This window comes from Orcinus orca, chromosome 2 (assembly GCF_937001465.1).
Source record: "Orcinus orca chromosome 2, mOrcOrc1.1, whole genome shotgun sequence".
NCBI lineage: Eukaryota > Metazoa > Chordata > Mammalia > Artiodactyla > Delphinidae > Orcinus > Orcinus orca.
In genome coordinates this window covers 19,075,442-19,092,334 of record NC_064560.1, presented here as the reverse complement: position 1 = coordinate 19,092,334, position 16,893 = coordinate 19,075,442, and the positions used below count along the sequence as shown (strand labels likewise).

Genomic DNA, 16,893 nt, shown 5'->3' with positions numbered 1-16,893 from the left:
TGCATCTCCCTCCCACCCTCCCTATCCCACCCCTCCAGGTGGTCACAAAGCACTGAGCTGATCTCCCTGTGCTATGGGGCTGCTTCCCACTAGCTATCTATTTTACATTTGGTAGTGTATATATGTCCATGCCACTCTCTCATTTTGTCCCATTACCCTTCCCCCTCCCCGTGTCCTCAAGTCCATTCCCTAGTAGGTCTGCGTCTTTATTCCCGTCCTGCCCCTACCCTAGGTTCTTCATAACCATTTTCTTTCTTTTTAGATTCCATATATATGTGTTAGCATACGGTATTTGTTTTTCTCTTTCTGACTTACTTCTCTCTGTATGATAGACTCTAGGTCCATCCACCTCACTACAAATAACTCAATTTCGTTTCTTTTATAGCTGAGTAATATTCCATTGTATATATGTGCCACATCTTCTTTATCCATTCATCTGTCGATGGACACTTAGGTTGCTTCCATTTCCTGGCTATTGTAAATAGTACTGAAATGAACATTGTGGTACATGACTCCTTTTTTTTTTTTTTTTTTTTTTGCGGTATGCCAGCCTTTCACTGTTGTGGCCTCTCCTGTTGCGGAGCACAGGCTCAGCGGCCATGGCTTACAGGCCCACCGCTCCGCGGCATGTGGGGTCTTCCCGGACCGGGGCACAAACCTGCATCCCCTGCATCAGAAGGCAGACTCTCAACCACTGTGCCACCAGGGAAGCCCCCTGCATGACTCCTTTTGAATTATGGTTTTCTCAGGGTATATGCCCAGTAGTGGGATTGCTGGGTCATAAGGTAGTTCTATTTTTAGTTTTTTAAGGAACCTCCATACTGTTCTCCATTGTGTCTGTATCAATTTACATTCCCACCAACTGTGCAAGAGGGTTCCCTTTTCTCCACACCCTCTCCAGCATTTATTGTTTGTAGATTTTTTGATGATGGCCATTCTGACTGGTGTGAGGTGATACCTCATTATAGTTTTGATTTGCATTTCTCTAATGATTAATGATGTTGAGCATTCTTTCATGTGTCTGTGGCAATCTGTATATCTTCTTTGGAGAAATGTCTGTTTAGGTCTTCTGCCCATTTTTGGATTGGGTTGTTTGTTTTTTTTGATACTGAGCTGCATGAGCTGCTTGTAAATTTTGGAGATTAATCCTTTGTCAGTTGCTTCATTTGCAAATATTTTCTCCCATTCTGAGGGTTGTCTTGTGAAATTGATTTTAAAGAGTAATTTTCAGGCAAATTTAGTTCTAGACTAGAGTCTCAATTCTAAATTTATATTGAAGTTAATCATTTTTGGACTGAAATTAACCTTTGCTTAGGAAATTTTGTTCATAGATGTATCTAAACAAGCGTATAAACCAGATTATAAGGTCATGTTTAAAATAATTGTCTAAAATGTCTTTGTATACAAATGATGCTTCCAATGAAGATTTTATTTAGAAATGAGTTTTACCTGGGCGTGGGATGAATTGGGAGATTAGGATTGACATATATACACTACTGATACTATGTATAAAGCAGATAATTAATGAGAACCTACTGTATAGCACAGGGAAAGCCTATGAGAAGCAAATCCAAAAAAGAGGGGATATATGTATATGTATAGCTGATTTACTTAGTTGTACAGTATAAACTAACACAATATTGTAAAGCAACTATACACCAATAAAAATTTTTAAAAAAAGAAATCAGTTTTACCCATTTATTAAGACTTATCTTCTAATTACCTCCTCAAGCAATAGTTTGAATGAGTATTTTTTGTTAAACTAATTTGTCCCTCTATGTTCTTAAAAGGAATAAAGCCACATTAAAACCTTCTGTAGGGGGACTTTCCTGACAGTCCAGTGGTTAAGACTCTGTGCTTCCACTGCAGGGGGCACGGGTTTGATCCTGGGTTGGGGAACTAAGATCCCACACGGTGTGTGTGGCAAAAACAAAACAAAACAAAAAAACCCTCTGTAGGTAAGGCTTTCCCTAGTTAGCAGGTTATCCTCCAGTTTGCATTAATATTACTACCTCATCTCATTCCTTTGTGAAACGAGTGGGCTATAGAATCATCTGAATGTTATTGTTTCCTGATTTGAAATTAAGAAATACTCTTTTAGAGAATAATTTTTAGATTAAATGCATTCCTTTGTTGTATTTTAGGATTTAGCACAAATAAGTATCCAGAATATCAGAGGTTATTAATAACTTTTTAAACTTTTTTTTAACTAGCCATGTTAATTGCTAATCTAATCGTCTGTTGGGCTGGCCAAAAACTTCGTTTGGGTTTTTCCATATCATCTTATGGAGCCCAGTATTTTCCAAGAAAGTAATTACCACATTGCCTAAAGGAAGGTAATTTGGGTCTTTGCACATTTGGAAGCCAGAAGAAAGCCTTAAGGAAACGAGCCTTTGGGTCTTCATTGTGCCCAAATATCACAGTTAATGTTTTAGTTGATCAAACATTTATAGAAAATGCTTGCAAGTTCAGCTGCTTCCTCTTAAATTCCAGGTCCTGCAGTAGACTGGTGGGCACTTGGAGTTTGCTTGTTTGAGTTTCTAACAGGAATTCCCCCTTTCAACGATGAAACACCCCAGCAAGTATTCCAGAATATTCTGAAAAGAGGTGATTTTTTTTCTCCTATTAAGATAGATTCATTTATCTCATTTATCTCTGTGTATTATTGTCTTGAGCAATGATTAACAAGTTTATTTGTATTTATAGATATCCCTTGGCCTGAAGGTGAAGAAAAGTTATCTGATAATGCTCAAAGTGCTGTAGAAATACTCTTAACCATTGATGATACAAAGAGAGCTGGAATGAAAGGTAAGGTTTTGTGTTAGTTAACTCTTTTACCCTTGATTTGTTGAGCCAGACTACTGATTTAGCTCAGTAGTTGTGGCTCGTGGGCTCTAGAGCACAGGCTCAGTAGTTGTGGTGCATGGAGTTAGTTGCACCGTGGCATGTGGGATCTTCCCGGACCAGGGATCGAACCCATGTCCCTTGCATTGGCAGGTGGATTCTTAATCACTGTGCCACCAGGGAAGTCCCTGGTATCATTATTGATTATCAAATATTTTTATGGACTTTGACTCCCTGTTGCATTCTTCACAGCCAGGTTGCCTCAAAGAAGACAAAATTGGTGCATTGTGGCCCATTCAAAGGTTCTTTCCAGTGCAGGAAACTCCAATTAATTTTAAAACCCAATTTTCAAAACTCCAGTAAATCTCATTAGCAGCTGCCTTAAAATCCTTTTTGTCACAATGTATATATAGAGACAACTAAGCACTGTGTCTCAGAATGCATTTCCATGTGAAGTAGGGTATATTACTAAATGGACTTTAGTAATATGTCATTCACATCAGCTTCTAGGTGTTCCCTCCAATGAGGTCAACAGTTTATTTATTTAACAAATCCTATAGAGTGACTTCTAGGTGCTAGGCAGTGTTTTCGTTTCAGGCACTGGAGGTATCCTAGGGATGAACCAGACACATCCCTGTGCTTAAGTTCTAGAACTTACATTCTAGTGGAAAGACAGGAAGTAAACAAACAGTCATAACATAACGCCATCTAGTGGTAAGTACATGAAGAGAGAAAGCAAAGTGAGAGGGTACAAAGTGAAGGCAAGAGATTTATATTTTAGATGGGGTGGTCAGGAAGACCTGAAGAGTAGAATCTGAGCAAAAACTTATGTAAAGTGAGAATGCAGACATTTGAAAACCAAGCTCTAAAAATTGCTTTAGGGGACTTGCCTGGTGGTCCAGTGGTTAAGACTCCAAGCTTCCACTGCAGGGGACACAGGCTCGATCCCTGGTCAGGGAACTAAGGAACTAATATGACAAAAACATCATACAGTTTTATTTTTATTTTATTTTTATTTTTATTTTGGCTGCAAGGTATGGCCAAAAAAAAATAATAAAATAAAAAATTAAAATAATAAAAATAAAGATTGCTTTAGAACAGCCTTCTCCACTGCTGATGATTTTGCTCCCCAAAGGACATTTGGCGTTGTCTGGAGACATTTTTTGGTTGTCACAACAGTTGGGGGCATCTAGTAGGTAGAGGCCGGGGATTCTGCTCAGCATCCTACAGTGCACAGGACAGTCCCTACTACAAAGAATTATCTGGTCCCAAAGGTCAACTGTAACAAAGTTGGGAAACCGTTGCTTAGAAAATGGCTATAATGCTCTGTAACTTGCTCAGTACATTCTTACCACTGACCTCAAATTTTTGTTCATTAGTTAAATGAACAGTTTACCTAGTGAAGCAGATAGGGGTATTCTTCAGTTAAGAAACAGTTGTTTCAACAACTGTGTATTTAGTTAATCTTAACCTAGATTAGAATTCTTTTGCAGATTCAGTTTAAATAAATAGTTATGATGAGAGGATCACGAAGCATCACATCACATCCAGATATCCCAGTTCGAGTTAATACTACAAATAACTAAAGTAACACATGCTTGAACCGTTGAGACAAATAAATTCTCTAAATGTGAATTATTTTTGCTCTTTTATCCCTTTTCCTACCAGTCTTTTAGTTTATGGAAAATCCATCATATATACATATTGATTTTCCAGCCCATTACCCCCAATACAGACAAACAATTCTTTCCTGTCTGTGTAGTCGTCTTCTGATATTTTCCTTAAATTTGATTGCTTTTTTGGTTTGTATACTGCCTTAATTGACACTTCATTTTTTTGCTGTCTTTATTGTTGCCTAATGAAGTGAATAGTTGAGGAGAGGGGTGGCTATGTCTCCCAACTAAATACCTGTGTGATCAAAAGAGATTTCATTTTACTAGATAGAAGGAAAATGTAGTTAAAGAGGAAGGCAAACTTGAGATTTTGTAAGTGGAAGCAGTAGACTTGGATGTGGCCATACTGCTGGGCGGCTGGTGTGTTGTAGAGATGCAAGTCAGTGAAATCAAAGAAATCAAAGAACCAGGAAGAGAAAGCATGTGTCAGAAATATCACCAGTGTGTATGTTGAAATTACCAGGAAGGATAAGGATGGAGCACAGGGAAGAGAGCAAGGGACTGGAGGATGAGCTTCCTGCTGAAGTAATCTAGGGTGACGATGCTGAGGATTACAGAGATCAAAGCAGGCGGCAAGGAATTGGAATGAGAAGTGGGGCATTAATCATGGAAGATTAGGATTAGTGGTGTGGAAGCCGTGTCGGGGAACAGGAAGTAGGCCAGGCTGTCTTCTCTCATCGAGTCAGGGATTCTGAGAGAAGATGCAGGCAGTGAGAAAGATAAGCTTCTGTTAAGGCACCTGTCATATGCCAAGTGACATACAGAATGACACTGTGTGCTGTTGGGAAGTATGTGGTTGAAGAAAGAGACAGATGTTTTTAAAATGTCTGTGAAACGGACATAGTAAACCAGGGCAAGCTACATGTGAGACCGTCTCTCTTTAATTCCTGTAAAATAGGACTTTGGTAATGGTGTCATAATATTGCTTTGTTTGATATTTTTCCTAAGAGTTGAAACATCATCCTCTCTTCAGTGATGTGGACTGGGAAAATCTACAGCATCAAACGATGCCTTTCATACCCCAGCCAGACAATGAAACTGATACATCTTATTTTGAAGCCAGGAATAATGCCCAGCACCTGACAGTATCTGGATTTAGCCTATAGCACATAAATTTTCCCTTTAATCTAAACTTGCCTTATAGAATAAGCTAGCATAATTACATACGCCTTAATACTAGATTGATCTAAGGGGGGAAAAATCATTATTTTACCCGGATCAATGAGCTTTTCATGTATGTTACAGCTTCCACAGCATTAAAAGGCTATCAAGAACATAATCAGTAATTTATCTTAATCTCAGAGTTGTACATAGATCTTCAAAGCTTTTTTCAACTTATTTATTTTGTTAGTGCACTTTATGAAAATTAATGCTTTAGTAAAACTAGAAACATGACCACTTCAGAGGAAGAGTGAGCCTCGAGCTTGATTTTCTTTCTCATCTGTTCATTTCAGTCCACCATTCAGTTTGGTGTTAATATGACAAAAACATCATACAGTTTTATTTTAGTGTAATTTATCTGTACCTGATTGCCTGCAAAAGCCAATCATTTAAGGCTGTAACTGTGACCTCAAAAATGCAGTTGGAAAATTCCTTCATTCAGTAATATAACTCCTTTCGGGAATGAGGAATAAACAAAAGGACGAGGGTTTTGGCTTATTTTGCTATGAATACAGTTTTGCTGCCTTGACTGCTTCTGGTGCTTTTTCTACAATACATATGTATTTAAAACAGTACTGGAGAGCTCAGGTGAGATATATTGTAGCAATTTTAACAGCTTGTTCAATTTTAACAAAAAATGTAATGGTTTACACTTTTAAATAATTTGCTTAAAACATATGCAGCATTACCAGAATAGCCGGATTCTTTTAAAAAAATAACTAACTTACTTTCACTTAATAAATATAATTGTAACATACTTCGATATATTCTCTGTCAACATCATTCTTTTAAATATAGATACACTATGATTCAGCTTCACAGGTCATATCTTAAATTCATTCAGGTTTTTTGCAGACTTACCCCCCAAAAGAGAAAAGTTCAAATTTAAATGTACCATGTGTAAATTTTCTGTTAATCTATTAAATACTATTGTTCCTTTTGCAAAATGGCTTGAGTGTTTTTACTTTCCATCACCATCCCAGTACGAGCCGTGTTACTAATCTAGTTGACGAAGATAATATAAGTTTAAAACTCTTATACTGAAAGAGACACTGTAATAATCATTGCAATGTAACTGAATCCATGATTTAATGGTTTTACTGAGCTTGTTTTAGTAATGACTACTCAGATTTAATCCACCTAATAGTTACCTCTTCTAACAATAATATGTTCAAAATACAGTTGTTAACAATTAAAGCTTTGTTTAATGTAAATTACATCTTTCCCTTAAATTAGGTAAAAGCTAGGATTATTTGTCATCTTCTTATGGAATTTTCAAGTAGTAGAAAGAACACTGGCTTTGGAATCAAGCACAAATGATTTAAACCATTGCTCTGCCAGAGTAAAAAACCTTGGGTGGATTAAACTCTGATTGTTTACCTGTATTGTGAAGATTAATTATGAGGAACTTCCAGGACACCAGTCGTATCAGGGATTTGAAACATTACTGAATAATCAAGGGAGATGTACATTTAACCTATTCCCAATGCAGGAGACAGTGCCCTTAAGTGGAAAAGTTAAGAACAGTTTGCTGTTGCAGCCCTAGCAGGCGCAGCGATGGCCACCTGGAATTCTGCATGCTGTAATGGTGTTTGCTGGGGACAAGTGATTTATTATCTAAACTTAAACCTTTTTGTGGGTTCAGATACTCATTAAGGAAAAACCTGAGACAGAACAAGAATGGAAAAATGGAAGTGTTTTGGCAGTTGTATGGATGTGTGTGCATACATGTCTTTGAAGAACACAGATTGCTCTGCCAGCAGAAATCTGCATTCATTACTATATATAATTTTTATTAATTGAAAATAATTTTCCCCCCACTTCCACTAACTGTTAAACAAATATAGAAAACGTATTTACTTTAGTGTACCTTTGTCAGAATTAAATTAATTAAATTAAATTAATTAAATTAAATTAAATTATACAAAGTATGTAGCAAACATAAAAGGTGTTTAATAAATGATCATTATTTGAGCCCTAAGTACCCTACTACTTCTCAGAATATTTGTCTTAATTTGGGGTTTGGGAAATGGTTGCTGTATAAAACTCTGCTATTATTCTCCAAAACATCTTGAAGATCACTTTCAGGTCTGATGACTCTGTTTGCCAGGAAGAAACATCTTGTTTTTAGCCAGTGAAGAACATGCTCAGAGTCCAAAAGATTGTGCAAATATTTACCATTTCCACCAGGCCTCCTTTCAGTTAATATCAAGCTAGCTGTGGATGGGTCATTCTTATAACTATGGAAAGTGGACTGGTCATGGCAACCTTTGAAGGAGGGAGACTGAATAGAAGGCTACTGAACCAGCCCACCTGGATTCAAGACATTTTAAAGGTGCAATCAATACAACTTACTGATGGATGGGATGAGGAGGGTGAAAGAATGGGAGTTTTGAGCTGGTTTGTTACATAGCATCATTGCAGCAAATACCCTTCCTATACATCCCAACTTACAACAAAGTGACATTTCAGACACCAGAACAAAGAGAATATCCTATAAGAATCCAAAGAGAAAGAAAAGAAGATGGTAAGATAACAGAAAATATATATATTGGTCTCTGCCGCCTGTTCCCGCACAGAGCTCCTAAAATACTTCTATCAATAATTTCCGAAGGGATAAGAGCACCAGGAGCATTTTTTTTGTTCTCATATTTGGTCTTTGAGTCTGGTTCCTGACCCAGGGCTTCTGGCTCCCTTGGGATTTCCTGGGTGATAGCAATGTCCTTTGTTCTAATCAGGTGACTCTGGGTGGGCTCCTGTAGGGGGGCCTGTCAACAGAAAGACCCAGCCATGATTAGAAGCTTGGAATTTTCTGGGACTTCCCTGGTGGTCCAGTGGTTAAGACTTCACGCTTCCACTGCAGGGGCACGGGTTCAATCCTTGGTCGAGGAACTAAGATCCTGAATGCCATAGGGCCAAAAAACAAACAAACAAGCTTGGAATTTTCAGCCCCACCCTCCATTCTCCAGAGAAGGGAGAGGGGCTGGAAAGGGAGTTAATATTTGATTGTGCCTATGTGACTAATCCTCCATCAAAATCCCCAAAGTACACGGTTTGGAGAGCTTCTAGTCGGTGAACACGTGAAGGTGCTGGGAGAATGGTGCCCCCCAGAGAGGGCACAGAAGCTCCACACTCCTTCCTGCATACCTTGCCCTATGCATCTCTTCCATCTACATGTCCACCTGTATCCTTTACCATATCCTTTAGTAACAAACTGATAAACAGTAAACTGTTTACACATGAGCTGTGACTGCAAAGGAAGGAAAAAGAATGAAATCTTCAATTTTCAGTAGCGGGGGGACTTCCCTGGTTGTGGTGGCACAGTGGTTAAGAATCCACATTCCCAATGCAGGGGGCTAAGGGTCAATCCCTGGTCTGGGAACTGGATCCCACATGCAGGCTGCAACTAAGAGGTTGCATGCCAGAACTAAGGACCCAGCGAGCCACAACTAAGGAGCTTGCCTGCTGCAACTAAGGAGCCCACGTGCTGCAACTAAGAAGCTGGTGACCTGCAACTAAGGAGCCCACCCGCCTACTGCAACAAACACCCGACGTAACCAAATAAATAAATAAATGAATTTAAAAAATTGTTTTTCAGTAGACGGAAGTAAATAGATAATTCCCAAAACAGAAGTATCAAAAAGTAGCAGTTCAAAAAAGCAAACAAACAATGACGAACAACATAATTACTGAAATTAAAAACACTCTAGAAGGACTCAATAACAGAATAACTGAGACAGAAGAATGGATAAATGAGCTGGAAGATAAAATGGTGGAAATAACTGCCAGGGAGCAGAATAAAGAAAAAAGAATGAAAAGAATTGAGGACAGTCTCACAGACCTCTGGGACAACATTGAATGCACCAATATTCTAATTACAGGGGTCCCAGAAGAAGAAGAGAAAAAGAACGGGTCTGAGAAAGTATTTGAAGAGATTATAGTTGAAAACTACCCTAACATGGGAAAGGAAATAGTCAATCAATCAAGTCCAAGAAGCACAGAGAGTACTATACAGGATAAACCCAAAGAGAAACATGCCGAGATACATATTAATCAAACTATCAAAAATTAAATACAAAGGAAAAATATTAAAACCAGCAAGGGAAAAGCAACAAATAACATACGAGGGAATCCCCATAAGGTTAATAGCTGATCTTTCAGCAGAAACTCTGCAAGCCAGAAGGGAGTGGCAGGACATATTTAAAGTGATGAAAGGGAAAAACCTACAACCAAGATTACTCGACCCAGCAAGGATCTCATACAGATTTGATGGAGAAATTTAAACCTTTACAGACAAGCAAAAGTTAGAATTCAGCACCACCAAACCAGCTTTACAACAAATGCTAAAGGAACTTCTCTAGGCAGGAAACATAAGAGAAGGAAAAGAGCTACAAAAACAAACGCAAAACAATTAAGGAAATGGTAATAGGAACATACATATCGATAATTACCTTAAATGTAAAGGGATTAAATGCTCCAACCAAAAGACACAGACTGGCTGAATGGATACAAAAACAAGACCCATACATATGCTGTCTATAAGAGACCCACTTCAGACATAGGGACGCATACACACTGAAAGTGAGGAGATGGAAAAAGATATTCCATGCTAATGGAAATCAAAAGAAAGCTGGAGTAGCAATTCTCATATCAGACAAAATAGACTTTAAAATAAAGACTATTACAAGAGACAAAGAAGGACACTACATAATGATCAAGGGATCAATCCAAGAAGAAGATAAAACAATTGTAAATATTTATGCACCCAACATAGGAGCACCTCGATACATAAGGCAAATGCTAACAGCCATAAAAGGGGAAATCGACAGTAACACAATAGTAGTAGGGGACTTTAACACCCCATTTTCACCAATGGACACATCATCCAAAATGAAAATAACTGAGGAAACACAAGCTTTATATGACACATTAAACAAGATGGACTTAATTGATATTTATAGGACATTCCATCCCAAAACAACAGAATACGCTTTCTTCTCAAGTGCTCATGGAACATTCTACAGGATACACCATAGACCATATCGTTGGGTCACAAATCAAGCCTTGGTAAATTTAAGAAAATTAAAATCATATCAAGTATCTTTTCTGACCACAACACTATGAGACTAGATACCAATTATAGGAAAAAAGCTGAAAAATACAAACACATGGAGGCTAAACAATATGCTACTAAATAACCAAGACATCACTGAAGAAATCAAAGAGAAAATCAAAAAATACCTAGAAACAAATGACAATGAAAACACGATGACCCAAAACCTATGGGATGCAGCAAAAGCAGTTCTAAGAGGGAAGTTTATAGCAATACAATCCTACCTCAAGAAACAAGAAACATTTCAAATAAACAACCTAACCTTACACCTAAAGCAATTAGAGAAAGAACAAAAAAAAACCCCCAAAGTTAGCAGAAGGAAAGAAATCATAAAGATCAGATCAGAAATAAATGAAAAAGAAATGAAGGAGACAGTAGCAAAGATCAATAAAACTAAAAGCTGGTTCTTTGAGAAGATAAACAAAATTGATAAACCATTAGCCAGACTCATCAAGAAAAAAAGGGAGAACACTCAAATCAACAGAATTAGAAATGAAAAAGGAGAAGTAACAACTGACACTGCAGAAGTACAAAGGATCATGAGAGATTACTACAAGCAACTCTATACCAATAAAATGGACAACCTGGAAAAAATGGACAAATTCTTAGAAAAGCACAACCTTCTGAGACTGAACCAGGAAGAAATAGAAAATATAAACAGACCAGTCACAAGCACTGAAATTGAGACTGTGATTAAAAATCTTCCAACCAGTCTTCCCTGGTGGCGCAGTGGTTGAGAGTCCGCCTGCCAATGCAGGGGACACGGGTTCGTGCCCCGGTCTGGGAAGATCCCACATGCCGTGGAGCAGCTGGGCCTGTGAGCCATGGCCGCTGAGCCTGCGTGTCCGGAGCCTGTGCTCCGCAGCAGGAGAGGCCACAACAGTGAGAGGCCCGTGTACCGCAAAAAAAAAAAAAAAATCTTCCAACAAAAGCCCAGGACCATAGATGGCTTCACAGGCAAATTCTATCAAACAGTTAGAGAAGAGCTAACACCTATCCTTCTCAAACTCTTCCAAAATATAGCAGAGAGGAACACTCCCAAACTCATTCTATGAGGCCCCCATCACCCTGATACCAAAACCAGACAAAGATGTCACAAAGAAAGAAAACTACAGGCCAATATCACTGATAAACGTAGATGCAAAAATCCTCAACAAAATACTAGCAAACAGAATCCAACAGCACATTAAAAGGATCATACACCATGATTAAGTGGGGTTTATCCCAGGAATGCAAGATTTCTTCAATATATGCAAATCAATCAATGTGATACACTATATTAACAAAATGAAGGAAAAAAACCATATGATCATCTCAATAGATGCAGAAAAAGCTTTTTACAGAATTCAACACCCATTAATGATAAAAACTCTACAGAAAGTAGGCATAGAGCGAACCTACCTCAACATAATAAAGGGCATATATGACAAACCCACAGACAACATCGTTCTCAATGGTGAAAAAATGAAACCATTTCCTCTAAGATCAGGAAGAAGACAAGGTTGCCCACTGTCACCACTGTTATACAACATAGTTTTGGAAGTTTTAGCCACAGCAGTCAGAGAAGAAAAAGAAATAAAAGGAATCCAAATTGGAAAAGAAGAAGTAAAGCTGTCACTGTTTGCAGACAACATACTGTACACAGAGAATCCTAAAGATGCTACCAGAAAACTAGAGCTAATGAATGAATTTGGTAGTAGCAGGATACAGAATGAATGCACAGAAATCTCTTGCATTCCTATACACTAATGATGAAAAATCTGAACGAGGAATGAAGGAAACACTCCCATTTACCATGGCAACAAAAAGAATAAAATACCTAGGAATAAACCTACCTAAGGAGACAAAAGACCTGTATGCAGAAAACTATAAGACACTGATGAAAGAAATTAAGGATGATACAAACAGATGGAGAGATATACTATGCTCTTGGATTGGAAGAATCAACATTGTGAAAATGACTATACTACCCAAAGCAATCTACAGATTCAATGCAATCCCTATCAAACTACCAATGACATTTTTCACAGAAGTAGAACAAAAAGACTGCACAATTTGTATGGAAACACAAAAGACCCCGAATAGCCAAAGCAATCTTGAGAAAGAAAAACAGACCTGGAGGAATCAGGCTCCCTGACTTCAGAGTATACTACAAAGCTACAGTAATCAAGACAGTATGGTATTGGCACAAAAACAGAAATATAGATCAATGGTACAAGATAGAAAGCTCAGAGATAAACCCACACACATATGGTCACCTTATCTTTGATAAAGGAGGCAAGAACACACAATGGAGGAAAGACAGCCTCTTCAATAAGTGGTACTGGGAAAACTGGACAGCTACATGTGCAAATATGAAATTAGAACATTCCCTAACACCATACAGAAAAATAAACTCAAAATGGATTAAAGAATTAAATGTAAGGCCAGACACTCTAAAACTCTTAGAGGAAAACATAGGCAGAACACTCTATGACATAAATCACAGCAAGATCCTTTTTGACCCACCTCCTACAGAAATGGAAATAAAAACAAAAATATACAAATGGGACCTTATGAAACTTAAAAGCTTTTGCACAACAAAGGAAACCATAAAAAAGACGAAAAGACAACCCTCAGAATGGGAGAAAATACTTGCAAACAAAACAACTGACAAAGGATTACTCTCCAAAATATACAAGCAGCTCATGCAGCTCAATATCAAAAAAACATACAAACCAATCCAGAAATGGGCAGAAGACCTAAATAGACATTTCTCAAAAGAAGATATACAGATTGCCAACAAACACATGGAAGGATGCTCAACATCACTAATTAGAGAAATGCAAATCAAAACTACAATGAGGTATCACCTCACACCAGTCAGAATGGCCATTGTCAAGAAAATCTACAAACGATAAATGCTGGAGGGGGTGTGGAGAAAAGGGAACCCTCTTGCACTGTTGGTGGGAATGTGAATTGATACAGACACAATGGAGAACAGTATGGAGGTTCCTTAAAAAACTACAAATAGAACTACCATATGACCCAGCAATCCCACTACTGGGCATATACCCTGAGAAAACCATAATTCAAAAAGAGTCATGTACCAAAATGTTCATTGCAGCTCTATTTACAATAGCCAGGAGATGGAAACAACCTAAGTGTCCACCATCGGATGAATGGATAAAGAAGATGTGGCACATATATACAATGGAATATTACTCAGCCATAAAAAGAAATGAAATTGAGTTATTTGTAGTGAGGTGGATGAACCTAGAGTCTGTCATACAGAGTGAAGTAAGGCAGAAAGAGAAAAACAACTACCATATTGTAACACATATATATGGAATCTAAAAACAAAAAATGGTTCTAATGAACCTAGGGGCAGGACATGAATAAAGATGCAGATGTAGAGAATGGACTTGAGGACACAGGGAGGGGGAAGGGTAAGCTGGGACAACGTGAGAGAGTAGCACTGACATATATATACTACCAAATGTAAAATAGCTATTGGGAAGCAGCTGCATAGCACAGGCAGATCAGGTCGGTGCTCTGCAACCACCTAGAGGGTTGGGATAAGGAGGGTGGGAGGGAGATGCAAGAGGGAGGGGATATGGGGATATACGTATACATATAGCTGATTCACTTTGTTATACAGCAGAAACTAACACAACACTGTAATTTATAATTGTAAAGCAATTATACTCCAATAAACATGTTTAAAAAAAAATAAAGGAGCAGTTCAAACATATCGTTTAGAACCTTGGAGGTAAGTACAAAACAATCACCCAATGTGCTGAAAGTAGTTGCCTCTGGGGCAGAAAAAAATGGCAAAGTTTTTAAGGAAAGGAATAGTATCCAGAGCATAAATGGTAGAAACTAGCTGTTGTTAAAAAAGAAAAAAAAATTTTTTTGGTACATTTGCAACAACATTTCCAGTGTCTACCTCTGCAAAAGGGATTTGGATTCTTATGTACTGATAGTGAAATAATAACCCCAGTCATTATTATTACCATCACAGTAGCTATCAGTTACAAAGTACTTACTGTATCCTGAACATTGTTCTACGTATTTTATACATATATTAATTCTATGAGGTTTTTTGTTTTTTGTTTTTTGTTTTTTGCGGTACGCGGGCCTCTCACTGTTGTGACCTCCCCCAGGCTCCGGACGCGCAGGCTCAGCGGCCATGGCTCATGGGCCCAGCCGCTCTGCGGCACATGGGATCTTCCTGGACCGGGGCACGAACCTGTGTCCCCTGCATCGGCAGGCGGACTCTCAACCACTGCGCCACCAGGGAAGCTCTCTATGAGGTATTTTTATCCACATTGTATACATACGAAAACTGAAACATAAGGTAAGGGACTTCCCATGATTGCAGAGAATTTGAACCTACACAGTTTGGCTTCAGAGCCTACACTCAGTCCTGACAATCATGCATTTTCTATACTAGTCAGGACTCTGGTTCCAAGTGTCAGAAACCTACCTTAAACTGCCTTAAGTAAGAAGGCAAATTTATTAACCCATGTAAACAAACTGTATAAACATAGGGGTAGTGTTTTCAGAATTAACTGGATTAAAGGACTTGAATTCACTGTTTCTGACCCTTGTCTAAGTTCCTAGGTCTAGATGTTGGCCTTATTATCTAAGGTTCCTCCAAGTGGCAGGATATACAGCCCCAGGATCTCCCTGGTAATAACCTTACAGCCTGTAATTCAAGGAGAAAGAGAACACAACAACGAGATACCACTACACACCTATCAGAATGGCTAAAACCCAAAACACCGACAATACCAAATGCTGGCAAAGATGGGGAGCAACAGGAACTCTTATTCATTACTGGTGGGAATGCAAAATGGTACAGCCACTTTGGAAGACAGTTTGGTGGTTTATTACAAAACTAAACGTAACTTTACCATGCAATCCAGCAATCAGCTCTTTAGTATTTACCCAAATGAGTTGAAAACTTACGACCACACGAAAACCTATGCACAGATGTTGATAGCAGCTTTATTCATCATTACTAAAATTTGGAAGCAACCAAGATATCCTTCAATAGGTGAACGGATAAATAAACTCTAGTACATCCAGACAATGATATATTAATCAGTGCTAAAAAGAAATGAATTACCTAAATCAGAAGTCAGCAAACTACAGCCCATGGGACAAATACGGCCCCCTACTTGTTTTGTAAGTAAAACTTTATTGACACACAGCTATAAAAACATAAAAATAAATGAGCTATGCATACATGAAATTACATGGAGGAACCATAAATATATAAGTATATTGCAAAGTGAAAGAAGCCATTCTGAAAGGGCTACATACTGTATGATCCCAACTATGTAATATTCTGTGAAAAGGCAAAATGCTCTCTCTAGTTTCCTGAAATAAATCCAGAGAATAACTCTGACTGCTTCACTGATGGTCATACACCCCTTCCTAGGACTGTCACTGTGGTCAGGAGGAGAATGAGATAGACACTGGCCAGGTCTGAGTCACATGCCCATTACTGTGGCTCGGGGGGTGGGGCAGGATTACAGTGGAGGAAGAGGAGCTCTGTGCTACAGGGAAGGGCAAGGAGAGTGATGCTGTTATCAGGAGGAGGAGGGACAGGTGCTGGGCAGAGAAAATAACAATGGCTACACCTCGCCTGTATTATGTACGTATTTAAAAGTTCTTTTAGTTGTTTCTTTTGAAAAAGGAAAAGAACACCGTTTTTCAGCTTGAAAAAGTGGTTCCATTGGGAAGGAGGATTAATGGAGAGAGAGAAGGTCAGTGGGAAAACAAGGGTTGAGAAGCAGAAAAGAAAAATAGATAAAGAAGAGAACTCAGTTAAGTGTATTAAAGGCCAAAAGACATGGCCTTTCCTGTGTATGGGCAAAATTAAATTTGTAAAATTATATCTATATAAACAATTTTATTCTTTAAATAATATTCTTTCTTATAGACAAAGATATAATTATGAGACCCAGTTCTAGCCAAGTAGATGGAGGAGTATCCTGTGTGAGATTTCCAGGAAAGTTACTGTTTCCCGATCGGATAAGGATCTTTGCCTACCTGTAATGTAGACATTGGACCGAGATGTACAGCAGCCATTTAGTGAACAAGACAAGGCCC

At 38.3% G+C, this 16,893-nt stretch overlaps 1 protein-coding gene and 1 long non-coding RNA gene across 4 annotated transcripts in view; one reads left to right on the top strand and one right to left on the bottom strand.

The window, feature by feature from the left end:
* The window catches only part of MASTL (microtubule associated serine/threonine kinase like), a 33,987-nt gene extending 27,362 nt beyond the window's left edge, over positions 1-6,625 (top strand). For all 3 annotated transcript variants that reach the window (XM_012535215.3, XM_033439250.2, XM_004275870.4), the window contains 3 exons: positions 2,494-2,607; positions 2,707-2,808; positions 5,466-6,625. In XM_012535215.3, coding sequence (XP_012390669.1) covers positions 2,494-2,607; positions 2,707-2,808; positions 5,466-5,623 — 374 coding nt within the window. In that variant the 3' untranslated portion in view covers positions 5,624-6,625. The remainder of the gene's footprint in view (positions 1-2,493; positions 2,608-2,706; positions 2,809-5,465) is intronic.
* LOC125963545 (uncharacterized) overlaps positions 1-16,893 on the bottom strand; it is a 213,476-nt gene that overhangs the window by 72,293 nt on the left and 124,290 nt on the right. The gene's annotated exons all lie outside the window — the stretch shown is intronic.